Source organism: Dermacentor andersoni, chromosome 1 (assembly GCF_023375885.2).
Source record: "Dermacentor andersoni chromosome 1, qqDerAnde1_hic_scaffold, whole genome shotgun sequence".
Taxonomy (NCBI): domain Eukaryota; kingdom Metazoa; phylum Arthropoda; class Arachnida; order Ixodida; family Ixodidae; genus Dermacentor; species Dermacentor andersoni.
The window spans coordinates 112,011,704-112,030,752 of record NC_092814.1 but is presented as its reverse complement, the minus strand read 5'-3'; the positions used below and the strand labels follow the sequence as shown (position 1 = coordinate 112,030,752).

The following is a 19,049-nucleotide window of genomic DNA, read 5'->3' as shown; positions in this document are numbered from 1 at the left end:
GCAGACAAATTCTGATTTTGGAGTGATCTTGCATAAGTAGGGAGCCTTCTTACACTAGCCCACAGTGGTAGAGCAAGTGGACAAAGGAAGGCTCTCTACACACAAGGAACACTTATCACCATTTAGTGCGGAAAATCTAAATAAAATGATGACAGGATGTTTACCACCGTCTATGTTGTGCAAAAGAAAAAATGTCATTTGAAGTTTGGCACTACAACCACAGCTTGTCATGCGCCAAAAGTGACAATTACTCATTACGAGCTGTGGCCTTATTGCACCATACCCGTACAAAATGTAGTGTGGCAGTTCCCATCTATGGTCCCAAATTACCTGCAAAGGTGAGCCAGTCTGCACGATGTCCAAAAATAGTAGCTCCCAATTATCCCAACAGTCTATAAACCAACCCTCAAGGCTCAACTGGTCGACAATGGTATGCAACTATGCTCTATATGCAAGGAAGTCAGTAGCATGTTACGCCAATGCACACATAAAATACTTACTGCCTGTTCTCCTTGTCAGCCGAGCCCTTAGCGCCTTCTCCAGATGAACTTGCTTGATGAAGGCTTCCTGCACCATTCACCTCCTCCTGTTGAGATTTTGTGAGCACGGAGAGGATCAAAAAAGCAGCACCAAGACACCCGCCGTATCCGCCAGGCCAGAAGTCGATTGGTCAGGGCCGTTGATGTGTACGTTGTTCAACAGTGAAGGGGCAGGGGTGAGGGCAAAAAAGGGGGGAAGAGCACAAAATGAGCAAGAACTACCTTACAAGGGGCAAAGAAAAGGAGCACCCTGCCACCAGTCTAAAGCATGGAGACAATGCTCAGAAGCTGGTGGACCTATTTGGCTTCCTTTTTTGAACAGGCCAACAAGTAGGCAAGCCCCTTTCTTACGTGTAAAAAAATCTTTTTTTTTTTTAATGCTAAGGTAAGAAGGGAGGCTAAGGGGTAAAATCAGCAAAGAGTATCACAAGGCACAATCACCGACTGTAACCAACTTGCAGCGCCACCATTCAGCTCAGCCCTGCATCAGATGTTCAAGAATCACAAAATATAATGCAGTACCACCTTTAAAAATGAACGAAAATACAAAGACACTACAATTTCAATATTACCTGATACATCATCCTGGAATACCTGCAAAAGATGGGACCAAACACACTCATGCCATCCACACTCATTCATGCACATTCAGCCCAACCACACAATCTGGATATTTTCAGCTACATGCAAATACTTCCTGTGTACCATGAGGCAAAATGCAATAGATCTTGAGTGTGCATTACGCCAGCTTACAATTACATTTAGGTAATGTTTTATTTTAATATTACTTCACATTTGATATGTGTGTGACATGCAAGTGAATCACACGAAACCAAATGAACAGTGTTATATACCAGTGCTTACACTGAGTAAGGCTTATGACATAGACCTTCTATTCATGAGTAAAATACTTGTATAGCCTCAAAAGTAATTTTATTTTACAAATGTTGCTGTGCTGCGCCATCACCTAAAACAAATGTACATTGTTCCTTTAAAGCTATGCAAAACAGAAATCGGTGCTACGCTTGTGAAGGGAATGCATTTGAAACTTTTTTAAACACCACAATAAAAGGTAAGGTTTGGTAATCAGTAAGGCTTGCATTGAACTTCCTTTGCTGCACACTTTTTGCAATACTTGAACTACAGCCTTCTCCCTCTCACAATAGCTTCATTAGCTTCAGATCTGAACTTTTGTAAGGAAAACATCTGTCCACAAGATGACAGAATAACTTGCAGCACAACGGAGCCAAGCCTACAAGATCTGCGCAAACACACATACAATCAGTCCACACACATACAAGCACATTTACACAAAGAGAGAGAGACAGAGAGAGAAAGAGAATAATCTGTTCTTGAAATGACCTAGAGGGAGAGAAGAGAAAAAAAAAGTCTCCAGAGGAGAAAAAGTCGCGAATGTCTTTGTTCACAAATGCTTTCGTTTTGTTTTGCGAGAAATCAGCCTCCAAGGAAAATGGCTTCGCTGAAGAGTTTCAAACGTGGGGGAGGGGCGGCAGCCATCTTTTCCCAGCCATCCCTGAGACAAGAGGAATGGTACACCATTTCAGAAGCGTGACCCTGGTCGACGTCGGCTGTGCAACAGGCGCGCCAAAAGCCTCACACTGCCTGATAACAAGGAAATGATCCTTGCGTCAAATCATGACAAAATGTAGCATAGCAGTAGTTCACAGTGACTACGGACAAGGCTTGGGCCTGTCCAGACATGAACTGCACATTACGTTATATGCATTATGCTGACATTACTATCAGTATGAGTACTTTACATATGCATTTGCATTAGCAAAAATATGCTAAGCACTTTTATTCTAAATTAGTTAAAATGTGCTCTTACATCAAAGCAAAATAAAATAATAAAAATAATAAGAATAATGAAGAAATAAAAGAAAATAAAAGAACAGGTCAAGTGATGATGCCCTTCAGAGGTTACTACCTTCTTGCAGTGTCCCAATGGTAGCTAGGGAAGAAGTGCTGGTGTCTAGTGTGGGGGGTCTATAAGACACAAAGCGGACACATTATGTAGAGGCGACGCCCCAGTGGCAGTTTCAAAAGCAAACATCGAGAATAATGCCTGACAAAGAATGTGCATCATACTAGGTAATTATGACAACACATGTTGGCATAAGCTAGTGTCATGCTTTACAAGAACTAAAATTTGTAAGAGTACTCTAATTGCAATGATCTGACAGTTAACCTTAACTTGACAATATTAGACACATGTTATCTGCACAAACTTAGTATCTAAAAAGCTTTAGCAACATATCAGCGTTCAAACATATGGCTGTTTCTGCTTTCCCAAACATAAAGCAACGGAAAGAAAAATCACCTTTCGATAAGGTGCCTCCAGCAAGGCCTCCACGTCAAGGTCATCTGCCATGATACCTGTCGAACACATTTGAAGAAGAGACTTATTTTGATCGATGAGTCACACAGAGTGCTTTGCATAGGTACTATATTACTAAGAATATAGCATAGACATTTTCTTCGGCAGAGCTAAAAAATATGTTTGAAGCCTTGTATAGAATTGAAGCGACAAGAATAAACAAAACCAAAGCTGGACAACATGGTGTTGCGACTACTTCAGTGTCCAGTTCAAATTTATAGGGTTGAGAAGCATGGACTTTGACAATAAGACAATGCTCAATAAATTACAAGCAACACGCTGCTGTTTACTCTCCCACATGCGCACCCCAAGCTTGATGCAAGTACGAGGGACAAGAGATGACATGCCCCCCACCCCCCAGGTAGCAACGGCAGCTACCCAATTACACAGGTCATGTACAGCTGTATATCGGGTAAAATTGCACACTCATGCCTCAAACAAGATAGGCTAGGCAGCATCATTAAGGCGCCAAGCGTCACCCCTAAAGAAGTCCTTGCATGATTTCACACACAAGAAACAAAACAATCGGAGATCACCATATATTGAAAACTTGGCACCCCACTGTCAAACTGGAAACTAAATCGTCTCTCACTATTGAAAACAGCATCTTGACTGAAGAATATATGAACACCAATGTAAACTAAAAATACACACCCTGATGATGAAAAAGAAAAGCAAACATGAGAACAATGACGACAATGAATATACAGTGAGTGCAAATAAGGAAGCACAATGCAAGAGCACTGTCGTGTAGCTTTAGATTTCACCCCTCCTCCAAGCACGTAAACATAAATACATAAACATAAGCACATAAACGAGCACATAAATTAAATACACAAGCTTTCTTGTTTTCCACAACCATCAGAATGTGGCTACTTAGCAGGCTGCCACAGCCACTGAGGTAACTGCACTTGCTGTTGTCTCTGTCTACATGTACTGGAATGTGCTACGAATGACAGCATTTCAATACTGGGGCTTTGCGTGCCAAACCACAATATGATAATGAGGCACACTAGTGGGGGACTCAATATTAATTTTGACCACCTGGGGTTATTTAAAATGCACCCAACAAAATAAATTGAGCATTTTTTCATTTCACCCCCATTGAAATGTGAACGACAGTAAAGGCAAGCACAACTAAAGGGGTGAACAGAACACAATGAAAAGTGCTCCCTTTGGTACCCTGTCTTTGTTTGCGTTCAACATGCATCATTTGTACCATCACTGGCTCAGTACCAAAGGGTTATAGGCCACGGCAGCCGCATTTCGACGGGTGCAAAATGCAAAAACACCCGTGTCCTGTGAAATGGGGCCACGTTAAAGGTCCCCTGGCGGTCATAATTAACCCACAGCCCCAACTACGGCATGCCTCATAATCAAATCATGGCTTTAGCACGCAAAACCCTAGAATTCATTCATTCGCCAAGGGCTATACAAGCATTACATCCTGCATGAGTGTTCAATCCAAGGCATCTCATTAAACTCGTCTAACAAGCCCCACGGCAAAATTCATGCAACTGCTCCCATAAAAATCCAAGCTTAAAGATTACCTTGGCATGAGCCTCAACCTGTGCTAGCTTGTGCACACATCCACACACACAAGTGACACTGCACTTCAGGGCCCCCGATACACATTCAGAATATTGTGCATGGTGCATGCCACATGTTTACAACTACAGGAAAACACAAGCCTATCAAGCAATGCCCTTTTGAAAACCTAGTGAGAAATGTACATACTGCCTTCACAGCATATATAGGGAACCACACGACTTATCCTCCAGAATGTAAAATGTGGCTTAGCTCCTGAGAGAGCGTATTCCTATCGCACATTTAGGCTTATCCACTGCACTAAACTATGTTAGTCTAGTGTTCTTTTTACTGCAATATGTTCACAAGAGCAACTGCAAGATGTGCTAAAAGCACATAGTGAGCATAGTGCATGAACACAAACCTATATATTAAAGGAATGAATAACTGACCAAACTGTGCCACCAGATTATGGTGGCACTGAAAATTTGCTTTATATCACTAGACTCAAACAGGATGCAGACCTGCCAACATTTACAGTTAGAAATACTACAGTCGAAGAAAAAAAATACTGTAATATGGCAAAAAATACAAAACACTGTTTTATTACTCATGGTACTGTCTGCTTATTAAAAAAAAAATGGAGTTTGTTCTGCAGGGGCACTGTCCACAGGCACTTTTCATGGTCTGTACTACAGACAAAAACAAACACTTATTCATAAACATTCACATGGTGGTAGCTAAAAATTCTGTTGCCCTTATGCACTGATTCAATGAGTGAGTGGTACTGATGTGGGTATATGCCAGCAGGTAAAAAGAAGACATGCTAGTAACTCGGCTGGGGACTGTCCTATATTGTTTAAAGTACATGTTACCCTGAATGGAATGCAAATGAAAAATTATTGGTGTCAATACAGCAATAATAAAGGAACTCTAAAAATTGGGCGTTTCACAACAAAATCATAAAAGTTGGAGCACTTAGGTTAGTCCTCCTAAACTGCGCCGAACTTAGTTTAAAGAACCATTTGTTATATCACATACACCAAATATGATGTAAGGAACATTCACATTTAAAACCAGTACTGTGTTCATGGCAACAAGTAGAATGGCAGAACATTGGCATCCCTCAACGCCTGGCGTTGTGCTTAAGCGCTTTTGTATGTGTGAGAGCTTATGAGTTCACCAACATCCTGTAGCCTGCTTGCGACATACAAAATGCTGCCAAACCACACTGTTAAGTATCCAACAGTTCTGAAAGCACAAGAGGATCGCCTTCATCAAATAAATTAATTTTTCATGGCTGGGGCCACACTTTCTTTTTTTTACGCTCTGTCATATAATTGCCATCACACTAACTTACCACTGTTTTTGGCATATGGTAAGCAGACATCCGAGAATTTGTAATGAGAAATTGTTCTACAGCATAAATGCTGAAAGACTGGTCACCCTGGACAAAATCAGTGCATTCCACGGACGAAAAAAAAAGTACCACGAGCATTGGTTGTCAGTGCCCTTTAAGCTTATTATGTAGCAACCTTATTAACAGCCTGCAGACATCTCAATAATAAACTAGTGGACTAATGATTTGATATCTTGCATCCTGCCACAAAGCAAAACACAGTTATGGCAGGAGTTGGTGCACTGTCACAAATGTGATATCAAGCCACTGTCAATCACGCACTGGAGGACACTACTGCAGATAGAGCACAAAAGTAATTATAAGCCTGACTAGTCTCAAAAAAAAGTACAAGCTCTATTAGTGCCCTTACATTTCAGTGAAAAAAAATGTAATTTCCAGATTTTTTATGTGCAGTGTTTGGCTGATGCATAGGCTGCTGTATAAATAGCATACTGCTATTAATAGTTCAGTTGCAAGTAGTGTGATTGGCAAGGTTTAGGAGCAAGTATTTTTGCAGCAACTACCTTACCAAGCAGTCACATATCAAAAGTTATTGAACATATTGTGGGTGTCCCATTACACAGTTTTTCATATTTTTACTTCAGTATTCAATGAAGACTTATTGAACTTTTTTTTTTTTTGCATGTATGGATTTCTTCTACTTTCTGTGCTGGAGGTATGCTCAAAATGCATTTTCACTAAAAAGCAGCTCACTGGTCACCACCACGAATGATGTTTGAACACGTGCTTTTGAGACTGGTTATGAAGAAAGTATCGCGATTTAGAGGGTAAAAAGGACGCGCTAAGTCACTTGATGGAACAAAGCGTTTCACATACTATGACAAGTCATATGACATGAAGGGGCACCACTCCTAGCAGTGAAATTGTATATTACCAGCAGCGCAAGCAAGCGAACTTTGACACGTATCTATTACTTCACCGTCAAATTTGGCTATTTCACTCTGCGGCTCATACATGCAGTCGTACCGTCAAATGCACAAATATATGCCAAGTTCATCACATTTCGATGACAGTGATGAAATTAGCAAGTTCACTACACACATGATATTCCTATTACAAAATGGTTGACACCGCATATGAGCAGTACAATCATGAATCAAGTTCAGGTATTGCGTACTTCTTCGGGTAGTCACCGAGCAACAGTTTTACAAAGATGTTGGCTCTTTAAGGTTACCTTCACAGGTTAAGTGGAAGTTAATATCCTTGATTTGCCAGTTTCAATGAACAAAAAATACCAGAAAGATTGGTACTAGCAACAGTAACAAAGTTTTCACGGCACTTCACAAATCCCGTCACGAGCTATCGATCTCATTTAGAAGATAGAAATCTCTACACAGCACACTTGCAAACGGGAATTGAATGAAGGTTTTCTTTCATACCTCCCACAAAAGATTGATTTAGGAATATGGGCAGAATAGTAGTTAGGTGCAAAGCACGGCGTTCACTGCAGCTCACAAACAACCAAACAAAATGGCGGCGGCCAACGAAATCGACGGGGTCTCTCCTTGTGGTGGAAGGGGACAAACAGACAAACCTCGACGACGACGACACCAACGACGAGCGAGGAAAGCTGAAGCATTGGCTGAAGAAAGCGCTGATGACCTCAACTTTAGGTGCTCCTCATAGCAAGTGAATAAAACTTTCATACGAACATGTCTCGCTAGTGCTCAATTTAGTTCATGTAGAAAACGCAAGATAGATCGAAGCTCGCTCTAAGCATATGGCCTTTTCATCGCGGCTCTTATTTTTAAACAGTGCTAGAAAATGGCAATTAAATGTACTATCTACTACCCCGGGCCAATTCTCGTTCAGCCATGGGATGAAATGATAACAAAGACTATATATTATATGGTATCGAAGCTCGCTCTATAAGCATACACTCTAAAGGAAGTTTGCACCCTTTGGGGTGTAAATCTGCCACACAACGATAATCGTCATCTGCCTTGATGCGTTTCCTTTCTTTAACGCTGCGAGCCCGGTACTTTCCAGTAACCAACGGCATGCGCGTTATCAGCATGACATAGCATTCCCGACAGGAAAGGAGCGGGCGCGGCGTTTACAAGAAAGGAAACGCATCAAGGCAGATGACGATTATCGTTGTGTGGCAGAGATACACTCCAAAAGGTGCAAACTTTTTTTAGAGTGTATTTGTCCCACAACAATAATCGTCATCTGCCTTGCTTGCGCTTCCTTTCTTGAAAACTCGGCGCTCGCTACTTTCCTGTCGAGTATGCTGCGTCACACCGATAACGCGCATGCCGTCCGTGACTGGGAAGTATCGGGCTCGCAGCTTTAAAGAAAGGAAACGCGGGCAAGAAAGATGACGATTATCGTTGTGGGACAAGATACGCCCCAAAGGGTGCAACTGTTTTTACACTCTAAAAACAGTTTGCACCCTTTGGGGTGCATATTTGTCCCACACACTCTTAGAAAAATTTACACCCTTTGGGGCGTATCTTGTCCCACAACAATAATCGTCATCTGTCTTGCCCGCATTTCCTTTCTTTAAGGCTGCGAGCCCGGTACTTCCCAGTCACGAACGGCATGCGCGTTATCAGTGTGACGCAGCATTCTCGACAGGAAAGTAGCGAGCGCCGAGTTTTCAAGAAAGGAAACGCAAGCAAGGCAGATGACGATTATTGTTGTGGGACAAATATACACCCCGAAGGGTGCAACTGTTTTAAGAGTGCAACAATAATCGTCATCTGCCTGGTTTGCGTTTCCTTTCTTGAAAACTTGGCGCTCGCTACTTTCCTGTCGAGAATGCTGCGTCACACTGATAACGCGCATGCCGTTCGTGACTGGGAAGTACCGGGCTCGCAGCGTTAAAGAAAGGAAACGCGGGCAAGACAGATGACGATTGTTGTTGTGGGACAAATATATACCCCAAAGGGTGCAACTGTTTTTAAAGTGTATACACTCTAAGTTTGCACCCTTTGGAGTGTATCTCTGCCACACAACGATAATCGTCATCTGCCTTGATGCGTTTCCTTTCTTGAAAACGCTGCGCCCGCTACTTTCCTGTCGGGAATGCTATGTCATGCTGATAACGCGCATGCCGTTCGTTACTGGAAAGTACCGGGCTCGCAGCGTTAAAGAAAGGAAACGCGTCAAGGCAGATGTCGATTATTATTGTGTGGCAGATATACACCCCAAAGGGTGCAAACTTTTTTTAGAGTATCACTCTTAGAAAAATTTACACCCTTTGGGGCTTATCTTGTCCCACAACGATAATCGTCATCTGTCTTGTCCGCGTTTCCTTTCTTTAACGCTGCGAGCCCGATACTTCCCAGTCACGAACGGCACGCGCGTTATCAGTGTGACGCAGCATTCTCGACAGGAAAGTAGCGAGCGCCGAGTTTTCAAGAAAGGAAACGCAAGCTAGGCAGATGACGATTATTGTTGTGGGACAAATATACACACCAAAGGGTGCAACCTTTTTAAGAGTGATACGCCTCGTGCACCGCCTATACACTAAGAAAAGTTTACACCCGTTGGAGTGCCCCTTCTGCCACGCAACGATAATCATCATTTGCCTTGATGCGTTTCCTTTCTTTAACGCTGCGAGCCCAGGTACTTTCCAGTAACGAACGGCATGCGCGTTGTCAGCATGATATGGATGGAAACAACTTTATTTTGAATCCGGCAAATTTGACGACCCGGGCTCAGGTCTCCCATGAGGGGACTTCGAGGCCTTGCCTCGTCGCCGCCTCTCGGGCTTGCTGGACAGCCCACTCTTGTGTCTTGAGGTTGGAGCTGCGCAGAGCGGCGGCCCACTTCGACGCAAGAGCCTCCGGAGCTACTGCTATTGTAGCTGATGTAACCCGACACTCCCACAACATGTGTGACAGCGTCGCTCTATTTTCCTGACATAATTTGCAAAGAGAAGTCGGGTATTGCGCGGGGAAAATGTGCTGCAATCGCACCGGACTGGGGAATGTTTGTGTTTGCAATTGTCGCCAGATGACTGCCTGGCGACGTTTCAGCATAGGGTGAGGTGGGGGCAGCAACGTACCGCCTGCCTAGCTGGTAGTGATTGGTGATGTCATTGTACCTGACCAGGCGTTCTCGCGTGTTTTGAACCAGGAGTTCCGAACTCGAAGAGGCGGTCTCCGATTCTGCGCGGCGAGTCAGGTCTCGCGCAGAGCGGTGTGCTACCTCGTTCAAGTTAATGAGGCCCTCATCGGTGGGGTGGCGATGTGCGCTGGAAACCATATGATCGCGCTGTTATCGAAGTGCTGTTGACCAGCTTTTCTTAGAATCTGGAGAGCTTCGGAGGAAATGCGCCCCCGCGCGTAGTTGCGAACTGCGGATTGTGAGTCGCTAAAAACTACCTCGCAGAGTCGGTAAGCACAAGCGCATTCCAGACATGATAGCATTCCCGACAGGAAAGTAGCTGGCGCGGCGTTTTCAAGAAAGGAAACGCATCAAGGTAGATGACGATTATCGTTGTGTGGCAGAAGGGGCACGCCAAAGGGTGTAAATTGTTCTTACACTCTTAGGCAAAGTTACACCCTTTGGCTTGCCCCTTCTGCCACACAACAATAATCGTTATCTGCCTTCATGCGTTTCCTTTCTTTAACGCTGCGAGCCCGGAACTTTCCAGTAACGAACGGCACGCGCGTTATCAGAAGGGGCACTCCAAAGGGTGTAAACTGTTCTATGCTGATAACGCGCGTGCCGTTCCTTACTGGAAAGTACCGGGCTCGCAGAGTTAAAGAAAGGAAACGCATCAAGGCAGATAGCGATTATTGTTGTGTGGCAGAAGGGGCAAGCCAAAGGGTGTAACGTTGCCTAAGAGTGTAGGTTGTGAGTGATTAAGAGATCTAGCGGTCATACCAGTGTCACACGAGCACTTTGATCGCACCGAAATTCTCGACTGCGATTGGCTCCCTCACGCAGCTTGCGCTAAGGAGCCAATCACGACCGAGAAATTCAATCGAGATCGGGCTTGTTCGGATTCAAAAGTGCATGCGCCGTGTGACACCGGCGCCCAAGCCATAGAGAGATGTCAACACCTGACTCCGCGTCTCGGCGCCGAGACGCGTGCCACGGGGTTGAGATGCAGGTCATAGAATAAAGAACCAACTTTGTAGATGTACTTGTTGGGATCGGCTATCCAGTCATGTACTGGATCCTGAATGTTTGGCTGCGCGTGTTCAAAAAAAGGTTTTGCGCTCACTGCTGCACTGTTCTTGCTCAAATTTTGCAGAACGATCGCATTTTGGCGGCGTTGACTTCGTTTAGTATAACAATTGGCACGATTAGTCGCCTATTATTAAGGCAAAAATGAGAAACTATTTTCGTCTATGTGAAAAATGGCGTCTGAAAGCCGGCCCTGGCACAGACTTGTGTCGCCACCTACAGTCATCTGCTGAAAGCAGCGTTGGTGGCGTTTCAGGGAGGGCTGCCGCGTGTTGCCCGCTCCTGGAACCATACAGAGACTCTATGCCTGCAACAGGCCATAGAGTTTGAATGGAATACGCGACTGCCCTCCCTGAAACGCCACTTTCTGGAGATGACGACAGGTGACGACACAAGTTTATGCTTGTGCCGTCGCGGCAGCAGCTCGCATCCCCATAAGCGCAGGCAAATTTCCACTTTTTTCTTAGAAACTAGGCACCGAACTGTGCCAAGTGTTATACTAAACGAAGTCTACGTCAAAATGCGATCGTTCTACAAAATTTGAGCAAGAACAGTGCAGCTGTAAGCGCAAAATCTTTTTTTGAACACGCGCAGCCAAATATTCAGGACCCTGAATGCGAACACCTCCCTGAACTGCGCGGCCTCGGCGCCCAGAACAAAAGGAGCGCCGTTCACTATGCCCCACCTTTGAACCCACCGCTGCGCCTTGAGTGCCCTAGATCTGGCGCCGCCCGCTTTATTATAATCTCAGGTGTTCTGACTCTGCCGAAGCCTTCGTTTGCAAGTACTATTTTTGTTTTCGCATTCAAAATAATCTTAGTAAACGTAAATTCCTACCCATACAAAGGAGCGCGAAAGAAAAAATATACGTCCCATTCTGGAACATACCACAGAATACGTGCTGTGAAGAACCGCTCCCTCATAACAACATATCGAAAATTAAGCTGTTCAGCTGCGACTTTAGGATGGCGGGCATTGCTTGTCCTCAGACAAACGCAGTGCTAAAAAAAAAAAAGAAAGAAGCCGAGTTCATTTAAGCCGAAGCGTCAAAGGCGCCGATAGTCAAGCGCAAACTTACTCACATGCGGAGCCGGAAATAGTCGTGTACGTAACGTCCGGTGAATTTCCTTTGGCCAAATGGCCACCGTCGGCTCTTATTTCCCGGCTGAAGTGACTTGCTTGTCGGTGTCGTTTTGTGATGCAATTTCGTGAGAGGTGTTGTTTGAGTGCCGTATCTTGCAGCTGTTCCCGTGTTTTTGTAAGGCATTCCTTGCTTTATATGTGATGATTACTCCCAGTTAATATTCTTGATCCGGTACTGCTACCGTGAGCATCATTGCTTCAGTATCAGGCATGATTTTCCACGTGTATCTTTTTGTAAACAGAACTTACTCATGCTGCGAGGAATGTCAGTTCAGCGCAAGTGTACTTCACTAATGTTAATTGTCTCGGGATATTTCTTACGTTACCTAGTAAATTCCAACGTACAGATTAACCGTTCGGTTTCTACTAAGAGTTTCCCCTGCTTTTAATTCATTTAGGTAGCGCTTTTTCGTTCTGTCGTGGTAGGGACAGTAGTAAACAAACGACTCTACGAACCCTAGCCTTGTGACGTAAACGCCGTGATCTTTAACGCAGTGATATCGCGACAAACCTGCATGTCGAGGCATACTAATGACATACGTGTGATTTGATGTTTGCAATACTTTTTATTTACGGTGCCGTTTCAGATCGGAAGGTATATCGAGAGATTTGCAGGAGTCGTCGCTGCTTACTATTTGCCTGGCATCAAGAGTGAACCAGTCCCGTAGACTTCGAGTAATTTCCAGTTTCGAGAAAAAAAAAAAAGTAAGTCGCTCGGTGTTTAGCTTATATTCAACTAGCGTACTTGAAGGTAGAAGTGCAACGATATCAGTGTAATATGTAAAATTATCCTTGCTAGTCAAATGTGATTGCGGAAAAGTACAGACCTTCTTTTCATCCTAAATGAAGGTGAAACTAAATATTCAGTTTCGAAGCCAAAGAGGAAAAAAAAGGTGACATGCCTCCCATGAAATAAACAAGAACAAGATTTGTCGAAATAATAGTTATAGTGCAGTGCTTATGTCAGAAATTGGAAACGAACAATCGGAAAGAATCTGGTACGGTCACCGTGCCTTAAGGAATATTGTATAAAACCCCGGTCACGCGGTTCTCCTTAGATCGGGATCGAGTTTCTCGATCGCCAGTGATTGAGCAATCTGCTCAAGGCAGCAACCAATCGCGGTCGTGAAATTCGATCCCGATCAAACTAGTGAACCGTGTGACAAAAACATTGCCTAGAAGGTGCTATGTTGCGCATCGTGCATAAATAATGGTGCCTAATTTTGAACAGAACTTATGCGATGCTGCCACCCATTTACAATACAGCTCCCTGTGCGTTACATGGCAGCTCAAAAATTTCAAGCAAGCACTGTCCACTCGTAGAAACATTGCTTCTCTGTGATGAGTGGAGTTTTATTAACAAAATTTAGATGGGATTACCGAGTTTGTCAGCTTTTTTGTACTTAGATTGCCTCTGTTTTTAGTTGTAATGTTATGTCAGCCTTGTTTGTATGTAGGTTCTTCAGGTGCCTTTAAAAAATTCATAAAATGCGAATTTTTAAACTGAGTTTTAGCTGAATAAAAATGTTAAGGGCTGGCAAACTGAAGAGCTGGTGGTGATGTATGACCTGACAACATTACTACTATTGTGATTTTACTTTGCATGGCATAAGTTTTGTTCTCTACCACATGTATTTTACCGGTGTCACACGGCTACTTTAGATTGCGATCGAGCCCAATTTGGATCGAAATTCTTGGCCGCGATTGGCTCCTTTCCGCAGATTCGGCTAAACAGCCAAAATATCGACCGAGGAATTTATTATGTTGCATAGTGACAGTGGTTGCTCTTGTTGTGTCTGTTATGAAGTATATACAAGTACTGCATAAAGGTTATTATGTTTGTTTAATGCAGCTGCCAACATTTGAAGTTGTGTGGTGTCAGCATTGCTACCTTTTTGCCGAGGTAGCAGAAACAGTGAGGAAAAAGTATAAAAGTAAAAAACAATTATCATTTTCCCCGACCACTGTGGCATCCCTCATGGTCTGATGTGCATCTTTGTGACATAAAACACCATCGGTTATTAAGAGTTTCCTTTTTATTAGTAATTAAGTATATTGTGAAAAATTTTTGATTAACTTTCTTTATATATAGAATTGGGCCCCAATTGCCTTAAGGAGAAGCTTCCATTTTTATCCCTTTTTTAGTGGTCACTACTGCTGGTTGGTTGGCACTTGAAATATTTGGCTTCAGCTTGACTCCGTAAATTGCACTGTGAAGCCCATATAGGGTCACACTTTCGAATTTTCTTTATACAGGTACTTTTAGTTTTCTCAGTGTAGCAAACTGTTGACAAGGCAATGGATTTGTGTCTCACAATGCGCTTGGTGTGTTTCCCATCCAGAGGTTTTTACGCCAGGAGCATACATCTCGGCCTAGGCAGGCAGTGCCGAGGGGCCGCATGCAATGTAAGAGAGACCCCGAGTGGTGGGAAGCATTGATGGCACCACGCAAGCAAACTAGTGGCAACAGCAGTGACAGCAGCAGCAGCATGGGTCGAGGCAAGCGTTCAGCGCTTTTGGACAAGGACAGCGAGGAGTACCGCATCCATCGGGCACGTAATAACCTGGCTGTCAAGAAGTCTCGTACCAAGTCCAAGCAGCGTGCTCAGGAGACGCAGCAAAAGGTTGCTCAGCTGAGGGCTGAGAATGAAGCGCTTGTGGCCAAAATCAAGATCCTCAACAAGGAGCTAAGCTTTCTAAAGGACCTTTTCTTGGCTCATGCTGGGGCCACAGGTGGTAGTCGTGGTGGTAACTGTACAGGCCTTGAGGGTGTTGACCTAAGCTTCCTTAATGAGGATGACAACCCAGAAAGCAAAGGAATTGTCTCCAAGAATGTGGGCTCCTAGTGCCATGTGCCAGCAGCCCATTGTCATCCCACTGCTTGTTTGTCACAGTGGTATTCTCTGTAGCTTGGAGTGACTTCAACTTCAGTCCGAGTGTTTCGGCCAAGTTGTGTGCTTGATGTTACACACATGCTTTTCTGTGCAGTAATGCCATCTTCTTTGGGTACTCTGGTTACTGCAATGAGCACTTGATTAAGTGGGCGTCAGTATTTTTCATGCTTGCGCCCTTCATTAGTAGTGTTCACCATTCTTCCATTGCCTGCGTTCTTTGAAAAGTGAAATCGAAAAATGCCTGTGTACCCTGCATTGATTGCACATTAAAGAACCCCAAGTGGTCAAAATTAATCCGGAGTCCCTCACCATGGCGAGCCTCATAATCAAATGTTGGTTTTGGCACATAAAACCCCAGAATTTAATTTTTTTTTTTAGAGAAAGAAATGCCCAAAAACCAGGTGCTGATACCATCTTTTATGTTGTTCTCTACAGACAGTTTCTTATTCTTGATGACCCACCACGGTGGCTCAGTGCATATAGCATCGTGCTGCTGAGCACAAGGTTGCGTGTACAATTCCTGGCTCTGGCGGCCGCAGTTTGGAGAGGGCGGCATGAAAAAACACTTGTGTGCCGTGCTTTTAGTGCACACTAAAGAATCCCAGGTGGTCTAAATTAACCTGGAGCCTTCTACTGCGGTGTTCCTCATAACCCACTGTGTGGTTTTGGGACATTAATAAACCCCACAATTAAAGTTTTTGTTTTTCTTTACGAGCTTCTGATGCTATATGTTTGTAGTTGTTAATGAATGTTTTACATTTTGTGTTTACTGCTTGATGAGCATCCGCCTGAGATTTGTCTTTAGAAATGGTCTCCTATTCTTACAAGAAGGCTGTCTACCAGTTTTTGCTGATGTAAAGCAATACGTAACTTTATTTCCTGCACTGAGCAAGCATGTAACTGACATGTAGTTTTAGCTGACGTTGTTGTTGCATAAGTTTCATGAAAAGTGAAAATTTTTGTAGAGGTTTGCCATGTACCATTGTTTGCATAAACGATTTTGTTTTTTCATGTATATCTTGTGTCTTGTATAAAGGTACGGATTCACTTGCTGGCAAAATAGTGTAGCTTTTCTGTGCAATAATGTATATTCTGCTAAAGTTTTGCAAATGCTAAGTAGTTGGTGGTTTCAATGTTGCTGCACTTGTTCTGTATAATATATGTTCTAAGATTTGTAAAAAAAAAGGCATTTTTGTATGTTTTAGTGATTTTTGATGAGAAAAGTCACTTTCTGTTGCAACTTCTCTCAATATTGTCTCTGAATTCAATGTGTTCATTATTTTAATATTTTAGTAAAGTGCTATAGATTAACAGAGTTTGGACATTTCATTTTATAAATGGCACAGGCTTTAGGGCCAGACTGCACATACATTTGCTAATGCGTGCAAGATCGTGTCTGCACAAGCACGGACGGTGTGGCACAGCTAGTACGCGTCGAAGCACAGCATGATTTCGTGATCAACTCCTCACTAATATCCCATGCTCAAACTGCCTTGTGTTGTTGCCCCTGGCTAAGCAGCCACGACATGGTACAATCAACTCTTAGAGAGGCTTATTTATGTCGTCTGAGAAAGTGCTTTTTTCTTTCCTTTTTGTGCTGATCTAACAGCTCCAAAATTGAAGAGCTATGTTTATAAATATTGAAGTATTTTGAAGTACTGTCAATAACAAAGTATGAAATGCCGTCTGCCGAGGCGTCTACAAATGAGCCCAGTGAGCATGCGCCGTCTCCCATCTCTTGTAGATGCAAACAGTCATTTCTCACAAGGTGCGGCAGGCGCAAGGTGCAAAGCGTGCAGACGCAAACTTGCGCGCATCTGCAAGCATACTTGTTGCCTGGGCCTTAGTAGAGCGACCTAAATAATGGCCTAGTTTTCACTGCTTAGTTAATCAGCCTGCCCAGAACACATGTATACAGCTTGCAAAGATGTTCTCACAGGCAGCTAAACTTTTGTGTCCATTTTATGTCTGCATTCCTGGAACCTCCACTTTAATTCACAAGTTTCTTGTCATCAAGTTATTGTGTTTTTAAGTAGGGGGTGTGCGAATATTTGAAATTAGTACAATTGAAGTAGTCCTTGCTATCTGATTTGTAATCCAGAATTCACAATTCGAAAGCGTCAAATGTTTATTCCATTTGAATACTATAAAGGACGGCAAAATTTTTGCAGTCTGCAGGGAGAAATGCTGATGCAAGTGGAAAATTTTCTTACTGATTCTGCTTCAGGATAACCTCATCTGTCATGCAGACGCACCAGTTCCTGAGCAACGGCATTTGCACTTGTGCACAATAGGTTGCAGTTGTTAAATAAGCATGTCTTGACTTGGGCAGCCTATAAGTTTGCGGTCTTGGTTTAAGCAAAACAATTTGTAATTTATTTGGCAAGTCTCCCCATGTTTGGATTCCCTTGGAACAATGTCCGGTGCTGTATTGCCTTTAGCTCCTTCAGTGAGCATCATACTGTAGTATGTGCACCTAATGACTTGCAATTTCTTTGTTTCATTACTGTCGTTGTGATGGTGCACCAGGTACAACCACCTTTCCTTTGTTTCTAGTTTACAAAGCTTCTTATTTGAGCTGAAATGTAGTTGATGACAGCATTAGCTGCATGAAAGAACGTAAATAAGCATTTTGTTGCATAACAGACTCCACAAAACTGAAACCTTTTTAATTATGTCACTTCGTTTAGAAATTGGAAATATTCAACTCAATATTTTGATGTTGTTTTTCTTGAATATTTGTATTCAATTTGATTATAAATATCGCTATTCGGACACTCCTTGTTATCAGAAATGCAAGGACTCTACAATTGGTGTTGCTACAGCATCATTCTGAAGTGAAGTGCACTAGATGTGAAATATTACTATATATGCCCATTTTAATACAAGCTATGCAAGGATTTTGTATTTTCTGGTGCATATTATGTTGATGTCCATTGTTGGTTAGAAGCCATTAAGTTATTGTTTTGGCAGTTTTTGTTTTCTGCACATGATTCATATGCAAAAGATATAAGATATAACATATTTTGGTTACCCCTTATGAATGCCATTCAGGAGTTGGGTGTTCCTGATATCAGAACTATATTATTAGCATAGCATAAGCAATTCACTTGCATCTATGCAAAGTGTTATGTGATTGCAAGTTGCTTGTAAGTTATCATGCTATGAAGCTTGAAGTAGCCATTATGATTGTGCAGTTGTACTCTGGTCTACCTCTTCATAGTTCGATTTTATTTTTCTTGGAGCTTAAACACAAATAGCATAATTGATACTGCAGGGCTGCAGCCAACTCTGAAGTTTTTCTTTCTTTAGGATGTGGAATGATGCAGCAGAAGATTCTGCATGTCTTTTTTTACACCCTTGTATGAACATTCCAAAACAAAAATGTTTTTTCAGACATAACTGCTAGAAATTTACTCCTTGTAGTGCAAGATGTGGTTCATTGTTATTTTGTGTAGGGCTGAAACACTTGGACCTTGTAGAATTTACATATGTGGAACTGAGCAAGTTTTTCTATTTTGTTGTGTGTCGAGTCCTTGTGACATTGTCTATGTTATTGCTGCTGGCAGGCTGAATCTGAGCAGGGTTACATCTTATTCACTCAATGTTCTGCTGTATTTATTTCCTGCAATATGAACATTGTCAGTCATTGGGAGCTTGTACTCAGAGTGTAACATATGTTTTTACTTGTATTAGCTGCTAAAGTACCAAGAAATGTGTTTAGTGACTTGCCTGAAAGTTTTACCAGTGTGACCCTTTTGGAAGTATGTTTCATGCTGGCGAAATTCATATTCAGAAGAAATTAAAGTGCATAAAACTTGAAGTTGGTCCATGTTTTCAGACTTCAGTGCTGGCGTTTCATATCACACTTTTATATTTGTGATTACACCTTGGTTGTCATTGAGTCTACCGGCATAATTTTTTGTTTCAGATGCTACGAGCAGGACGTGTTGTAAAAGAGCTATACTAGACCTTGCTATCTG

General features: G+C 42.8%; 2 protein-coding genes across 3 annotated transcripts in view; one reads left to right on the top strand and one right to left on the bottom strand.

Moving 5' to 3' along the window:
- Nucleotides 1–7,372, bottom strand: part of Caper (RNA-binding protein 39-like protein Caper) — a 96,343-nt gene extending 88,971 nt beyond the window's left edge. For both annotated transcript variants that reach the window (XM_050193602.3, XM_050193603.3), the window contains exons 1-3: nt 7,264–7,372; nt 2,881–2,936; nt 501–586 (exon numbers count right to left, since the gene is read on the bottom strand). In XM_050193602.3, coding sequence (XP_050049559.1) covers nt 501–586; nt 2,881–2,931 — 137 coding nt within the window. In that variant the 5' untranslated portion in view covers nt 2,932–2,936; nt 7,264–7,372. The remainder of the gene's footprint in view (nt 1–500; nt 587–2,880; nt 2,937–7,263) is intronic.
- A 4,925-nt stretch (nt 7,373–12,297) lies between these two features.
- On the top strand, nt 12,298–18,889 carry LOC126545672 (CCAAT/enhancer-binding protein gamma-like). Its single transcript, XM_050193613.2, has 3 exons — nt 12,298–12,380; nt 12,760–12,877; nt 14,515–18,889. Exon 3 carries the CDS (start codon nt 14,572–14,574, stop codon nt 15,016–15,018), a length of 447 nt encoding a protein of 148 aa, XP_050049570.1. The 5' UTR covers nt 12,298–12,380; nt 12,760–12,877; nt 14,515–14,571; the 3' UTR covers nt 15,019–18,889.
- Nucleotides 18,890–19,049: the final 160 nt, after the last annotated feature.